The sequence below is a fragment of the Thunnus maccoyii genome, chromosome 4, assembly GCF_910596095.1.
Source record: "Thunnus maccoyii chromosome 4, fThuMac1.1, whole genome shotgun sequence".
In the NCBI taxonomy this organism is placed as follows: domain Eukaryota; kingdom Metazoa; phylum Chordata; class Actinopteri; order Scombriformes; family Scombridae; genus Thunnus; species Thunnus maccoyii.
In genome coordinates this window covers 30,409,535-30,425,919 of record NC_056536.1, presented here as the reverse complement: position 1 = coordinate 30,425,919, position 16,385 = coordinate 30,409,535, and the positions used below count along the sequence as shown (strand labels likewise).

General features: G+C 36.4%; 1 protein-coding gene across 9 annotated transcripts; it reads right to left on the bottom strand.

The window, feature by feature from the left end:
* Positions 1 to 3,417: 3,417 nt before the first annotated feature.
* On the bottom strand, positions 3,418 to 11,586 carry LOC121896443. 9 transcript variants are annotated; one of them, XM_042410350.1, is made up of 7 exons: positions 11,357 to 11,586; positions 10,027 to 10,084; positions 7,340 to 9,569; positions 5,991 to 6,947; positions 5,604 to 5,771; positions 5,349 to 5,444; positions 3,418 to 4,346 (listed from the first exon to the last, which is right to left on the bottom strand). In XM_042410350.1, the coding sequence occupies exons 3-7, from the start codon at positions 9,344 to 9,346 to the stop codon at positions 4,038 to 4,040; spliced, it is 3,537 nt and encodes a 1,178-aa protein (XP_042266284.1). In that variant the 5' UTR covers positions 9,347 to 9,569; positions 10,027 to 10,084; positions 11,357 to 11,586; the 3' UTR covers positions 3,418 to 4,037. The 9 variants fall into 9 exon arrangements, with proteins under 9 accessions (XP_042266284.1, XP_042266286.1, XP_042266282.1 ...); XM_042410352.1 differs by having other exon boundaries at positions 7,340 to 7,436; positions 11,357 to 11,581; XM_042410348.1 differs by having other exon boundaries at positions 7,340 to 10,084.
* Positions 11,587 to 16,385: the final 4,799 nt, after the last annotated feature.

Below are 16,385 nucleotides of genomic sequence, written 5' to 3'. Positions count from 1 at the left end.
AAGATAAAACTTTTCAATGATTCCTGTGGGGACATGATGGGGTTGTGTAACTTTTAGGGAACATAGAAAAGACATTCACTAAAGTATTGATGACTGCTGCATCATTACAAACGATGAAACCCCAACAATGAGTTTAATCTAACCTGCAAGTTGGCTGGCAGGTCTGTTTGGCTGTCTAGAGGTAGAATGAGCTATCTGCTTAGAAGCCATTCATCATGTTACTAATATCACTGTTTATTTCAGATGTTTTGACTGTTTATAGACATGTCCATGGAAATCATGGTATTTTTTGGCAGAATTGAGACGCTGACATTCATTTAAAATTAACTTCTATGTGTATTAACAATGCTCGTCTGATCACTGGTGGGTTTACCCAACTTGTTCATTCCCATAAGTCACACCTTTGACTTGCTCTAAGTGACAAGCAAATCTGCAAAACTCGTTGATTGCTCTTCCACTTGCAGAAAATGTACACATGAATAAATATCAAGACAGTTTCAGTTGCTCCATAGCTGAGTCTTTTGATTATTTTCACATTTCCTGCTCCTCACCAGAAACCAACTGAATTATATTGCTGACGGGAGTTCTTCTGATTTTGATTGCATGAATAGAAATAAGATGCACAAAATGATGAATAGAGGTTAACAAGGAATGAAATGAGTGGCAAATCAACTCTGTTAACAGATTTAAAAGAGGAAAAAAGAAGACATGAATCAGATAACGGATGGACAGGGAAGAAGACATAAGCAAAGAGGAAAGAGATGAAATAGGTGTTGCCAAAGAGTGAAGAGCAACTAAAAAAAACAAACAATTCATGATTCAAACTAAGTTAGGTCTCACTTACAAAATAATAAAGAATACAGCTCCTGGTTACTACTATTTTGTTCTTCTCAGAGATCATTATAACTATGGAACAAGAGGTGTCTTAACCATGTCATTCATTTTAGTCCTGCAGGCAAAAATACATTTTTATATTCTGCTGCAGTTCTCTGGAACGGTTCTCCAGGTTCACTGAGGCAGGGGTGTTAAATTCTTGGTAGAAAACTGGTTGATGAAAAGTCAATCATGAGTTTGTTTTGCTTGTAGTATAATTCCTCTGTTGTTTTGTTTGTCTGTTGGTTTGTTTTTGTACAATTGCTATTATTATTACTATTGTATTGTACTTGCCTGACTTGAATATCTGCCTTCTTACCACTTTTCCCCAATGATGACCTCAATGGAAATAAGCTTTTTCGTTTTTATCCTAACCTGACCTAATGATTAGAGGGAGCAGTAGGACTGCAATGAGAGCCTTGAATTTTATTGAACATAGACTGACTGTGACTCACTTTGGGTCTTAATGTTTAGAGAAGAAAAACTAGATCTACAAATGACACCTTCACAAGGAAAAATCTCATGGATGCTACATATGCAATTTCAAGTTGTGGTCTAACATAATGTATTGGGAGACAGCTTCCAATATTTTTAAGGTGGATTTACAGCCTTTATTATAGCTACCTTCAGAATTTGAAATGAAATTACTTATCTTTTTTAAAATAAGCATGTGTTGCACATGTCAATATGTATGATAACAAAAAACATCGTCATGGCAGCATCTCACAAAAAAACAAATGAAGTCGTCAGCCCTCACAAATAAGTGTATATCACTTTTTTAATGATGCACAGCAGCAAAAAAGGGTTTCAGCCCTAGGCTTTCCTCAACATTAGGATGGAACATAGGATACAACAAACATACATTTTTATCACCATTTGATTTGATATGTAGCCCCAACACCAATATGTTGTGCATCAAGACCTAAATACAATAGCTCTCTTTAGCCTCAAGCACCCTATAAGTGGCAGGTTCTGAAGAATGATGGCAGTGTACACACAATATATAAGAAATATCCCTCTGAAGAAGAGTGTTAGACGGATATGTTGGAGGGTAGCTTGTAATTACTGTCAAATATTATTTATATACAGTAAATCTCATACATTAATTGGAAAAGTCTGTAGACAGTTGCTTGTAGTTACTTTCAAATAATGTTTATATGAAGTAATGATTATTGAAATTATGTTTTTGTATGCCATTTTCACATGATCCTATTTTTTGTACAGTATAAAACCAGTATTTACCAGGGATTTACTGTAAATAGATGAGACAATCACATACAATTAAAGCCTAAAGCTCTCAAGATACCTCTAATGGCTGTTCAATGAGGATAATTTGAATATAATTCTATGTTATTTTTTTGTGTTTTACATCTGGCTTGAAGGGGCCACCGATGGGGGGCCTGAACAGGTGCCTCGACGGATGCCCCGAGAGCCTGTAAGGCTGCAAAATCCCTTGTTGCTGCTTTTTTTTTTGCCAGCTGGGAAGATGGAGTGTCATTTTCATGTTACGCCAGGGTTTCTCTTAGGCTGGGTCATAACAATATATTTTTAAATTCTTCTGCTTCTCCCAGTTTAAAGGGCCCTAATGATAGACCCACATAGATGTTTTTGCCTATTTTGCTTGATTAGACCTCTACTTAGCAGTGTGTGGGCCTGAATAGACTGTCTTTGATTGACATCTCCCCTAAAGAAGTAAAACACATTTCCAATCCACTGGAGATAGAAATATGAACGTATATTCAGACTATACAATATATATCTAAAAAACAATAGAGTCGACAAAAGAGTCATTAAGTTTCATTCAGCGTATTCTGCTCATTCGTCATTCACCACAGTTGGATCACTCATTCAGTATACAGCAGGTTTAAATGCTTAGTGTGTTCATAATGGAAAAGTGACAAAATTGACTTTTGATTTATTTTTGTGTGTGCTATTGATGGATAATATTCTCCCACAATACAATGCACAAAACAAATTGAGGGAGCTACAAAAAATATCCCTCTGAAGAAGAGTGTCAGATGGATATATTGGATACACTGTAAAACCCGATAAGTTAATATAACTTAAAATAATTGTTGAAACAGATTACATCGAAAATTTTAAGTGATAATTATTCCATTTTCTAAGTTAAAGAAACATACTTGTTCAAGTAGTTTTTACTAAGTAATTTCTAGTGACACATACTCAATATTTTAAGTTACATAAACTTTCTTACTTACATCATTATTACTCAGTATTTTGTTTTCAGACTACTAATAAAAATCAAGTATAGCTAACCGTAAAATTTTTGTTACTTAACCAGAAAATGTTTAATTTCTTGGTAAAGCTATTTTCACTTTATGTGAACTTAACTTGTTTAAGTTCAACAAAGTTGTACAATCCTCCCTATACTTAAATATTTCACTTGAAATTTTAACTCAAAATTCCATGTGAAGCAACTTAATTTTTTTTTTGAAACTGATTACATCAATTTTATTAAGTAGATTTGACTAAAAAATACAAACATATTTTGAGTAAACATTAAAAACACATTAACACAGATGATTCAAATGCAAGTTACTATTTTATTTAGTAACCAAAAACATTTTACACTGAAATTAGCACGATAACACCTTCAAAAACAGTGCAGGGGCCTTTGGGAAATTACTTTTTTCCCCAAACTATAGAAGTGGACAATATGTATATACTCCTATAATGGTACATGCCAATTTTTATCATGATATTAATATACAATCGTGGCAAGTTAAAAACATTTTTGTACGTTTCCTGACAAGGAAAGGCAATTGATACCAAAATTATCCAAATATTGCCATAAACCGTTCTGTTCACCAATTTTTCAGTTTGTTTATAATGGCCGCATATTAAAAAGAGTTACATGACAATGAATATTAAGGCAGTATCTCTGCTGGTTGACAACTTTCACGTTATACATCAATATCTTGCCCTATACGCTTCCATTCAGTGCAAAAACAGGAACAGTAACATTGAACAATAGTGCAAGGGCCTAACAAAATGGCCTGACAAAAGAACCACATAGTGGACAACCGCATGGTATGGGATCTTACCAGTACAGAATGAGTTTTCTTGAACATTAACACATTCAAAATTGAACAATAAAAATCTTTGAAAAACACATCTCTAAGATGTTTTAAAACAGGAACAAACTACTCCACTGCCAAAAGTTCATTTTTGAGGCTCAAGACCCTGGGTCTCATGTTTCCATCCTCCAGACCCATCAAGACTTTCTGAGTGAAGTCAAAAGTATTTGCCATGTCTTTTGGGTAATTCAGATGCAGTGCATAAATCAGTGCGAAAAGCACTACAAATGCGTCAGCGAATGTGGGAAAATCAATGACTGTTTTACCCTCGAGCACGACCGCAACCTTCTCTGGGCAGAGGTACATGGCATCTGAAGTGGCACTGATCAAGAGCCCAACCGGTAAGTCACCAATGTCTGGTTCAGACTGCGCCACCTGCAGACAACAACAGAAGGGTTACCTTAGGCCCTAGACTCCCTCAGCTATTTCTAAAGGGTGATTGCTGAAAAATATATCAGTGGCTTATCAGAAGACAAATAGCAGTAAAAAAAAAAAAATTACAATCTATGAATGTGATTTGATTCACCATATGTAACATAAAATAAAAAATAAGCAATTAATCTTTTAGGGGCGAGTGTACATTTTGTTGACACATGGCATAGCAACTATGGCATTTATTAAGATAAACCTGAAACTTGGTAATATTACCATTGCTTCAAGGGCAGGATTTCAGCATTACAAAAAAAAGGTAGCACTATGGAATTTCCATGGTACTGTTTATTTTCATGTAACTATAGATTTGAGTTTGCAGTCCAAGTGACAACAGTGAGAAATGGCCGCTTAATATTTAAGCATACTGAAGCAAACTGAAGCTTGGAATAGATCATGAAATTGTATATTTTGGAGAGTATGAATGATTCAGGCAAACAGAAATTGGGCTAGAACCAGTTATTAAGTTATCAAAATTATCAATATCCATACAATATGGTAAATTTGAATGGCATGTACTCAGAATTGTTTTCTCCAAGATGTGGATTTTCATTCATTCACACAGTGGCAGAGGCATTATTTTTGATTAATAAAATGAATAGACATTTATTAATCATGTTCAGTCCAGTTATTTATTATACCTCATTCCAGTCTACAAATCTTTGAATGTGTACTGTGATCGTAACCTTAACCCCCAAGAAAAACATAACATTAATTAAAGCAGGATTTATTGCATATGGAAACATCGTAATTTCAAAGACACCCATGATTGAAAAGCATATTCAACACATGCCTGTTTTCTGATTTGTGTCCATTCTATTCATATGACTATAATTTTAATGGTAATATTCAAACTCTGAAATTTTTCAACTTGTATAATCAGTGATTTACTGGATTAGAGTAACAAAGAAATTTGACTCTTTGATCAAAATAAATATACTGACTTACATCCCATTGCTTGAGAAATCCAGAGTCGTCATCATGCAGATATGCAGGGAGAGCACGGAGAACAGCAGCACGTCTGACATGAACATCAACTTGTTCCTTGGGAGCAAGAACATATTCTTGCCTTACTATGGCTGGTAAACAGCATAGCCACACAACACTATATTAAAACAAATAGCCCTACCAAAATTCTACCAAAGATAAACCAAAATCTACTGTAACATAATTATAAAGCACCAAGGAGCTTAAACAACTTACCTGGAGGTCATACATCTGGAAGATCCGACTGAGGACTTCAGCTGCTTTCCCTGTCCGTGCAGCTTTCCTCCTGAACAAGCGCTGAAGACGTGGGGCATGTCGATCCAACTCAGCATAGAAGCAGTTCTTTAGGTTGATGTTTGAGATTCTGTGAAACTCAGAACAGATCTGCAAAAACATAAAACGACTTAAGTCAGCGTATAGTGTGTGTTCTTTCTGAAAAGGAAAAATAAAAAACAGCAATAAAAAAATGACACTACCAACCCATGTAGGGTATGTTAATCTACATTTGAGTAAAACTATTCATGTCCTCACAGACAAAGTCATGTAAAAGAATTATATGTGATAGATCTGCTCAAATAGGTGTAGTACAAAAAATGTCTTTACTTGTGACTCCATTTTGAGTGCAGGCCAGCGTTCCAGGATCTCATCAACAGGGGGATCATCACTGACGATCTCATTGCGCCGAAGGGCAAAGGTAGTCTGCATTAACTTTCCAATCAGAGAAAGGTTCTTGTCACTCTTCTTCACTTCATCTACAATTTGCAGTCTCAGTCGTTCAAGGCTTGCAGCATTTTCACCTCTTGGGAAATTGGGAAGGAAATTCACTTCTGCCCTCTTCGGTCTTTTGATGTTGGTGTGAGGAGATGGTTTGTTTGGGTTGTTCCGGCTCCTTTTCCCAGAATTTATAGCTACCTCATGAAATCCTGCACGACTCAACTTAGTGCGGAAGTTCCCCATCTTAAACTTTAAACTATTTTTCCAACCATACCATCCCGTCTGAGATCCTGGCTCTTTCAGACAAGGATGCTTAATGACAAGTGCTTCTGCTACCATTGAAACCTCCTTATCATTGGGGTAAGCTTTGAAGCTATGCATCTTGGCAGCAAGAGTCTCAAGAATGTCATGCTTTTGTCCCCTGGACAACTTTAGAGTTTTCCCTGTTCTGTCATATGTAGCATTTCCATCACTAAGTAAGAATTCTACCTCATAGGAAAAAATGGGCACTGGAAAAACATCAGGCCATCTGTTGACCCTGTCTGGAGTCATGGCATGAGGCAATATTATCGTGTCATCTGATGCTACTGAACTGGCATCACTCTCAGACCTGATCACTTTCAGCACAGCCTTCTGTGGAAGTTCCTCAATGTCTAAAAGGGAACATAACTGTCCATCAAAATCTGGATCTTGGTATGATAGGCTGAAGTTGAAGTCAAGATTAAACTTTTCTCCTATCATCGTTTTTAACTCATCCACAGATTCTGGACGTGACGATAGAGTCATCTTCCTCACAATGTCTGTGGAGGTATGGACATGAAGTAGGAAGTTTTGAGCTGCCATTTCCTATTATTAAGAAGAAAAGGAGAGAATCGATTGAAGGGAACCATCCAGTTTGATAACATATAATCATGATGTTGTTCAAAAGAAATGCCAGAAATGTACTTCAAATTTTCATTTTAGAATGAAAAAAAATATTGTTTTTGATGAGTATCATTAACTTCAAACGCCTGCCGTTTGCAATAAACAAAACAATCTGTTCAGTTAGTCTTTATTGGCTTGTTGTGGTGGGCAGTGTCACTGGCACTGATTATTTCCAGCAGAGGGCAGATTATTTTCTCCACTGTCTATAGATCCTCATTTCCAAATACATTTTAATCCTGCAAGTCTCTGATCAAAATAAATCTTTTCTGCGTTAACATCAAATGCCCATCAATATCATACGCCATGAGACTTACAGTGTCATTTAACTCTGACAGCTGAAGCACAGAGGTGTTGCCTGTTGATGTCAGCTCAAATGATCGTAAATGCTCACTGTACCAGCACTTGTAGTTCCTGCAAAGAAAGGAAACAGAGTTATCCACAAGCAGAACACGTTCAATTCTGCTGAAATTTGGAAGTCCTCCAGTCTGGTCTGCAGACACAAACATTCCATTTGCAAAATCTGTGCCATTTATGGAGACCTTTGAAGTACTATATATGTTTTGGCTTTCTGTCTTTGTCTCTATGAAGTCTTTGGCCACTTGCGGCAGTGTGGCGATTTGGACAGAGGTGACACTTGAGGCTCGTGTGTGGGGTCTGAAAAACAATGGTGCACTGAGGTGATACGCCATCATGTGCTGATGCCTGGTTGCAAGAGTTTTCAAGACATTCTTGAAATTCTGTGTGTCATGTATCACCCTTTTGAAAAAGCGATGTTTTCCCTCAAACCTCATGGTCCATAAGTGAACCAGAGGCCCAAAACATCTTGTTAGTTCTGGGTAGTGCTCAAGGTAATGATGTTTGGGTCGGAGCTTAAAATCTGGAAACACTGCTTGAAGACCCTGTCTGTGATCACTTATCTTAGTCTGCATGTACTGGATGGAATCTTCTGTGAAAGATGGGGAGAGTACTAGCTGCACGATTTCTTTCAGGTCCATCAAAATAGCCCAGGTTTCATCTCCTTCAGGAACTTTACTTCCCACCATAAGGGGCAATAACCTCAGCAAAGTGGAATTTTCATGTCCATTTCCACCAATGCTTAGTTTGGCCGCAAAATTCTTTGGGATTGGTTGTGGTTTATCAAGCCTATCAGAGTGCTGATATGGAAATGAACGTATTTTTGTGTTAAGATATTCAAGAGTGAAATACTTAAGACGAATCATTTCACGAATGCACAAGGCCAACTCAACTGGCACAATACCTTCAAAAAGGTCGTGAAGTATATCAGGTGGGAAACCAGAAATAGGATGAAAATGCTGTAGTGTCTTACTGAGAGTGCACTCAGCCTTTACACCAAAATGAGATGCATTTTCTCCTTGCACAACATTCTGCACATGTACGTCATGGGAGGCCCTTGTTCTCATGCTAAACTCTCCTTCAGAAACTTCAGTGGACTGTATTTGGTCTGTAGTACAGCAACAAAATCTGCAGACATAGTGTCCTCTGAAACACTGCACAAAGCCTGCCAGACCATGGGCAGCCAAATTATCAGCAGCAACACACATGACAGTGCCCTTTACGCATTGGCCGACAGGTTCGATAAAAATGCCATCCTGCTCAAGAGTATGCAAGTCTTTCAGCAAAGGTGAAAGAACACTTTCATAACCACAACTCTGCAGATCAGGTACTTTGCACAACAGAGCTAGTTGTATGATATGAAGGCTGGACCTATATATACTGGGCACATTGGCTAGCAACCAGTACACCGCACAAAGCTTGTGGATCTTTCTAGCTGTGCCTAAAGGATTAGCTAGTTCAATGTCATCAACATATAAAATCAGAGACAACTTAAGGTCTTCTGCCGCTGACAACAATTGATTTTCTTTGAAATACATTCCATCTTCATGAGACATGTACATTCCAGGTGGTGATGGTTTAGTTTCTTGAATCTTGTCAAGAAGATCTGTATTTTTAAACATTGTTTGAAGCATCTGTAGTATTGGAACATACACTGCTGTGTGTCCAAGGGAATCCACAGCATATTGCACTGGCATTACCAGAGGGTAGTGACTTCTTACAAATGTTTTCCTCCGTTTAGCACTGGACAGCTCTGCACCTTCAGCAGTAGCACTGACAAAAATATTACTTTTCATGACAGCTTCCACCAATTCCTCAAGAAGGGCCTCATTGATAGACTGATCATGCTCTCCTAAAACCTTGATGACAGAGTCTCTCACAAGGGGTTTGGACAACGTGAATATTTGTGCCAGATTTTCCACTATGTCTTGTATCGCTGTCTCTGACACATGCAGAACACTGTGCATTTTCAAGAACAAAGAAGCCAAATTTTTTCTCAGTTGAGTTTGCAATTCACCAGCGTCATATCCAGAGTCGGGAGGATTACACTCTGGAGCTTCCAGCTCAAGAAAATTCTGAGACGGACCAGCCTCATCAGATTCAACTTGGTTCTGAATGGGTTGGCCGTCAGTTTCTGTCAAGACAATTTCTGTCTTAAAATCTGAGAATTCACAGCCTAGATGATTCCTACTTTTGTGGGCATTAAAGGAGGAATACACATTAGTGCGGTACTGACAATTTTTGAATGGACAATCCACCATCTCGTGTTGTTTTAAATGCATCCTTAAATGACTGAGAAGAGTTTTGTCATTAAAAGGTTCTTTAAATTTACACACAGCACAGACAAATGACACATATCCTTCTTGATTGTCACTTTGCACAAGCGTCTGAGTATGTAACCGGGTTAGGTGAATTTTCAATGCATTTACTGAATGAAATGTGCAGACACAGTTGTCATAGAGACAAGGCAATTGATTGACTGAGGAGACATTGCTATGATGTAAACGATAATGTTCAAGCAACTGTGCCTTTCTATCAAAGAGAGTAGCACAGAGTTTGCACCTCCAAGCCATTGGAAACCAAAATTCTATTTACAACTCTAATATTTAGAGTGAGAACTGGTACGAGCAGAGCATTATAAACATACCAGATTGAAGAATCTGGTATCTGTATCTCAGCCAGTCTTTTGTTGCTTCAATTTCAACCTGAAGAGAGAAGAGATTGAAAAGTGAGATAGGCTGCAATCTTTTTACAAAACCAGAGCAAAGTAATAGAGAAGCATTGAATAATTGTCAGTTACCTTACATTACAGAAATTACATGAAATATGGTGTTTCAGACTTTAATATACAAAACCCGACACCCGAAAAACACTTTGTTCTTTTTGGTCTCAAAAAATTAAGCTATTTATTTTCTCTAGAATAGATAGAATAAATACATTCAGCAGGTTACTAATGTAATGTTATGTCAAGGCTTTTCTGGGTGTAATTTAGCAAAAAATGTAACAGGCTACTTAATATATTTAAACTTTGGCTAAGTAAAAATCCTCATACATTCATAGGAAAAAAAATACAAATGGTTAGAACGGTCCTTTTATCACCAAATAAATATAACAAACAAAAGTCTATACTGGCTCTTAAGTTTAGCAGGCAAATAAGGATGTTGGGTGTTTTTCTTTTTACTTATTATGTTTTCGTCAACACTGCTAATCTTTGGAGGTCAGGTTACTGCACAAACCCTGGACACTGTGCCCTGACCTTGACCATGAGAGTGTTATTTCACACACAAATCACAAGACTAATTTTTTTTAATGATCTCTCCTTACTAAAATACATGACGTGTAGTAAAACGTTCCAGCATTACATCGGGGCAAAAACTGAATGCAAACCATTGCCTTTACTGAAACTTGCCAAAACTTGCCCGATTAAAATGGGGTCGCATGCCGCCAATTTCTGGTTGAGAAAAGAACCACAAAACTTAAAAAGCCTGCACAAATAAATTAATGCATCACAAACGGTCCGCCTCAACGGGAAACATTAGAATAACTATTATTGTTGTGTACTCTAATAACTAACGTTAACTTTCAGTGTTTTCAACGTTTTAATTGCCTTTCACTCTTTAATTAGGCAGATATGGTTAACCGTTTTTTCAAATGCATGAAGTAACTCTAAGACACGCCAAATATTAGTTACGTTAATTAAACCCGACAAAACACGTAACTAAACTAACGAATAAAATATTAAGGCAACCACGGAAAACCATATGACCGCTTTCATTGCAGCCAGCATGGTAACAGTTAAAGTTAGCAACAATTAGCTGGTCAGGTCGAGAAACTTGCTGCATGCCACAGCACGTTTCGCTTAAAATATCGTCACAAGCAGTCCCACAGCAAGTTTACCAATCTCTCTTTCTTTCGCTTTAGGCTCTAAATATATCTAAAGAACTCACATGCAAAAAACGTTTAAGCAAACTTCTTACCTGTGCACTGCAGGGATGTAGCAGCAGTAATGGCGGACATTTCCACTTTGGCGAAGAGGCACGTACGCACGTGCGTGACGTCACGCGGATTAAGTGATTACTATCAAATTATTTGAGTACAATATATCAAAATCATTAAAGTGGTTAAGTACTGTACACTTAAAATTAAAAATTCGTTGAAATAACTCAAACATTTTGCCTTGTAATAGCTGTTTTTAATTTTTGAGGTAATACAACTCATCATTTTTAATAAGCTTATACTGTTCGGTTTTACAGTGTAGTTGCTTGTAATTACTGTCAAATACTATTTATATACCGTAAATCTCATACATTAATTGGAAAAGTCTGTAGATCTATTGGATAGTTGCTTGTAATTACTTTCAGATAATGTTTATATAAGGTAATTATTATTAAAATTATGTTTTTGTAAGCCATTTTCGCATGATCCTATTTTTTTGTACAGTATCAGACCAATATTTTTACCAGGAATTTACTGTAAATAGATGAGATAATCACATACAATTAAAGCCTAAAGCTCTCAAGATACCATTAATGGGTGTTAAAGGAGGATAATTTGAATATAATTTTACATATTTTTTTTGTGTTTTACATCCAGATATTTGTGCTTTGATGGGGCAGTCTTAAGGATAAATTGGATAATTCTATGAATTTACAAAAGAATACTGTATAAAACAAGCCATTATTTAAATTAGGTCATTTTAAGGTATTTCTGCAATGTTTTGTCATTTTTTTTGTGTGCACATTTATACATTTATTTAGCATTCTAGCAATATTTTATATCTTTTTTGTTTTTATTTTATAACAGTTGGACTGTAAAAATGTAGATAATGTCTAAAGTAAATATCTGTATTTTAAAAAAAAAATTCTTAGAATAACTAAAGATTTTTTTTTACCAATATTTGACGGTAAGTGTTTTTTTAACTTTTTTTTAACTTTTTTTTTTAAACTTTTTTTTTTTACATTAAATTCAAAGTAAAAAAACAGAAAGTTGCCTTAATTTTACATTCAGTAATAGGATGTGTATTATTTGTATTTTTACATAGAATTCAATGTAACGTAACATTCAAGGCCATTAAGTAATTGAAAAATCCTGCTGAAAAAAAACTATAATATTCCATTATATTAATTTACAGATTACAGCCTTTATTTTATGGTGAATATTTTTCATAAAAATAATTTACTGTGTTTTTTATGGTATTTACACTTAATGTAGAAAAAAAAAAAGAAAGTAAAATAATACAGTAAATTTCTGTGAAATAACTTTTCTTTTTACAGTGTACAGCACTTGGTTTATAGCCAACAGCACGTTGACCTGTCAGGGCTTTGAATGAAAAGTTTTTTCACTGCCTAATGCAGGTTGAGTAAAGAAGATCATACATTGAAAAATTAGCTTAGGACAAAACAGTGCATGAATTAAGAAGACAGAAGGAAGGGGAACGATGAAACAAATCTCACACATTTCAAAGTCTGCCACCACTGAAACCCTGCTGGCATTCAAATCCAAAGTTTAAAGTCGAGAATAAATCCTGAAGGACAAAAAACATTGCTTACTCAACCTTTCATCAAAGAGCACAAGAACATGTGCTGGTAAAACCATAAAGGACTCTGTATTCAGTAAGAAATAATGGAGAAGCCTATTCACTGCAACATTTTCTTTATATGAAGACTTTTTACACATGCTGCGAAAACTCTCACATTCCAGTTGATCTCTATGTTTGAAGTAGCAGTATTCACATCCCTTTCACCTTCATGTCGCAGCCTCCAGAGGAACTGTGAAATGAAAAACAGGAATTTTCACGCACCGGAAAATAGATTCAGTCTTTCAAATCCTAAGACAGTCACAGTGTCAAAAAAGGTTTCAGCTCACTTCAGTTTTGTTTAGAGCAGAAAACTTTGTTCACAGATACAATATAACACTATGCACTATATATTTCAACTGAAAGGAAAGAGCACGGGTCGGGAATTTCAAGAATTCAAAGGCTGGCTCTTTGGTCCACTGTTTTTTTGTTTTTTTCCAGTGGGCCAAATGCAGCACTCAATCATGGATTAAAGCTGTGCTGACAAAGAGAATATGGGAGTGACAGAAGATGGGATTTGGCAGGAGAATGGGGTGAGTATGATGCAATCTGGGACATAGATACAATCAGAAGTAGTATTAAAAATGGACAGTCATACATTAAACATGACCACCAGAAGTAGAACAATGTTTGTGTTTACCCTTAAATCCTGTTATTTACAAGGGTTTCTTTCCAAAAATCCACTCTCGTTCACCATGGAAAAATAAATCTTTCATTTTAAGCATGTAGATGAAGACTATATATGTACTGGAACAAAGCCACATACTCCAAACTACATTAAACTAGTATAATAGGATGTATGATATTTACTTACCCCAAAAGCACAGAAAACCAGGTATTCTATCAGAGAAAGGTCTTGATATCATTTCTTTTCACACACTAAAAATCTTAGGGTTCAAATTTTATCTATTTTGGGTCAATATAATACCAATACAACATTGAGTTAACTTTACCTAGTAGCAATCTGTTATTTTGACCCAGTGTTACACACAGGTGTTTAGCTAAAAACTGTCACAAATTTATTGTTTCTTGTACAAAACAATGTGCATATGACATTCAAAAGATACACAAGTTATTAACAAACTGTGACATGGAATTTTAAGTAAGTACAACACACATGCTCATTGTTGACTCTTGTTTCTCCAAGTAAATTGATCACACACAGCCCTATAATAATCACTTCTAGTTTCCTCAGGGATACTTGACATACATACACAGAGGCCCATTGTAAGATTTAAAAAAAACAAAAACAAAAAAAGCATACAGTCACAGGTTTATTCACACTGGATTATACCCAATATCTGTCACATTCTCATGGAACAGAACATACATGGAGCCTGGAGGCAGATATTGCGCTTGGTTGTTGAAGATTGTCCCGAAATTCTGACGATAAGAGTTGTTTTTCTCAAGGATGAGAGAAATCCTCAGATCTCAGTCACAATCAGACCAAAATTCACTCACCATTGATTTCAGTGGTAAAAAGGGCAAGACATATTCACCTCGATTATGCCTTGTTTGCTGTTGCAAGGCTCTCCAATGTCCAGTGTCTCCAGTTGGAGACTGCACAGTAAGTTTCAGAACTTGAGGTTAACATATGTAAAATTTCTCCCTGCAAGTAGAAAGTCAGGGCTTCACCCTGCCCTAAATTCTTTGTTTGCAATGTTTTTTTTCTACTTTGCCAATGAGCTGACATCAGCTTGTTGTGCATGCCCATAAATGGCCGTCTGTTCAGCAGCCTTTGTTGCTAAGGTTGTTGCTAAGATTTTTCCATGTGTTGTTTGTGATCAGATTTCGGATCAGATTTCAGTTCGAACATGTACGGGTGTATTTGAAAAGTTGACAATTCAAGTAAAGAACAAGAAAAAGTAGTGAAATGCTACTACTATAGTTCGTTGCATGATTTGTTGAAGTAGCTTCCGTGGCCTCAGTCTCCTGAGGAGAAGCCCCTATGAACAGCTTCTGGGAGATAACTAATCAGAACAGTGGGCTCCTCGGGAGGGGGGCCTTAAAGAGACTGATGGCCTGTCTCAGACAGAGACTAAACTGAGGGGTCATGTAAAGGGTCATTATAAGATAAAAAGGAGTTCTTATGACTTGTGATTCAGAAGCTGTACACCTGAACAATATATTTATTTTTCTGAATACTCTGTGAAAAGTTTTCTCATCATCAGGACAGGAACTATCCAGTTTATCAAGCAAATTTCTACAAATAACAGAGCAGACACACTGTTGACACGTAACAAGGGTATGCTGAAAGCCTAAACAAGATGAAAGCTCCAATTAAGGAGTAATTAACATTAATGCACCACAACAAGATTGCTAGACAGAAACTAACTACAAAATAACATTTAGAGAAACAACAGTGAGGTCAATGGATTTTGTCTTATTGAGTGTTTGTGATGCAGATGTGGATAGAGGTAATGAACAAGAGATAGACAGGATAAGGGGCACAAGAATGGAGCGGAATACGTCAAGGAAGCATGGGAGAAATACACTAAAAGTGCTTGGTACTATTTGTTAAAGAAGATCTATTACTTCATTTCCATCTTATACTGACCCTTTATGCAGCCCCCTCAGTATAGCCTTTGTCTCTTTACAGTCCCTTTAGCTCCTGTCTTTTTAAGGCCCCCCTCCCAATGACCTCACTCTGTTTGGATTGGCTAGCTTTACATATCAGAGTTGTGTAAAGTTATCACCGATGCAAACCTAACCTTTCCTGCTTTATTGCTTCACAGTAGAAGCTTTTAAATGGCTAAATAACAGGAGACTTTTAGTGAAGAATTTAGAAAGTGAAATGAGCTGCTGACGACCAGCACATCTCCAACAGGTAAACTACTCATTTTGATTTGCCCTGCTGTGAAACGGAGTCATGGCTCAGAGTGACTACCCTGAAAACAATCGAAAAATACCATAACGTTAGCAGAGCGGAGCAGTGAACTCACACTCTGTGTGGAACAGATAAAAAGAAATCAGTCACAAGCCAACGTTAGCTTGGGCTGAAATTGAATATTCATCAACAATTATTATTTATTTAATTTTATCATTAGCTTATGCTTTATCATGTATCCTCAAGACATTTAGCTATTAATAAATGTCTTCATTTATCCTACACCTAGTTGGTTGCTTCTTTGAGCACAGTAAACAGAGGTCACTGTTTGGGACAAGAACTTGCAGTTATGAGACTGATTCACTGATTAAATTGATCAAAGGTTAGTGTTTCCTCCTGGCACTAACAAATCCTAACCAAAAAGAAGGTAGTGTTCCTAATAACAAGTTGATGAAATAATAAAGTATTGATACTTCTACAACTTCTACATATGTTTACCTCATTATTTGACACATTGGCCACTTTTAACATGAACATCCGTCATTGACATTATAAATATGTCTGAAAATAAGGAAAAGCATAATCCCCTTTAAGCTTGCATGCA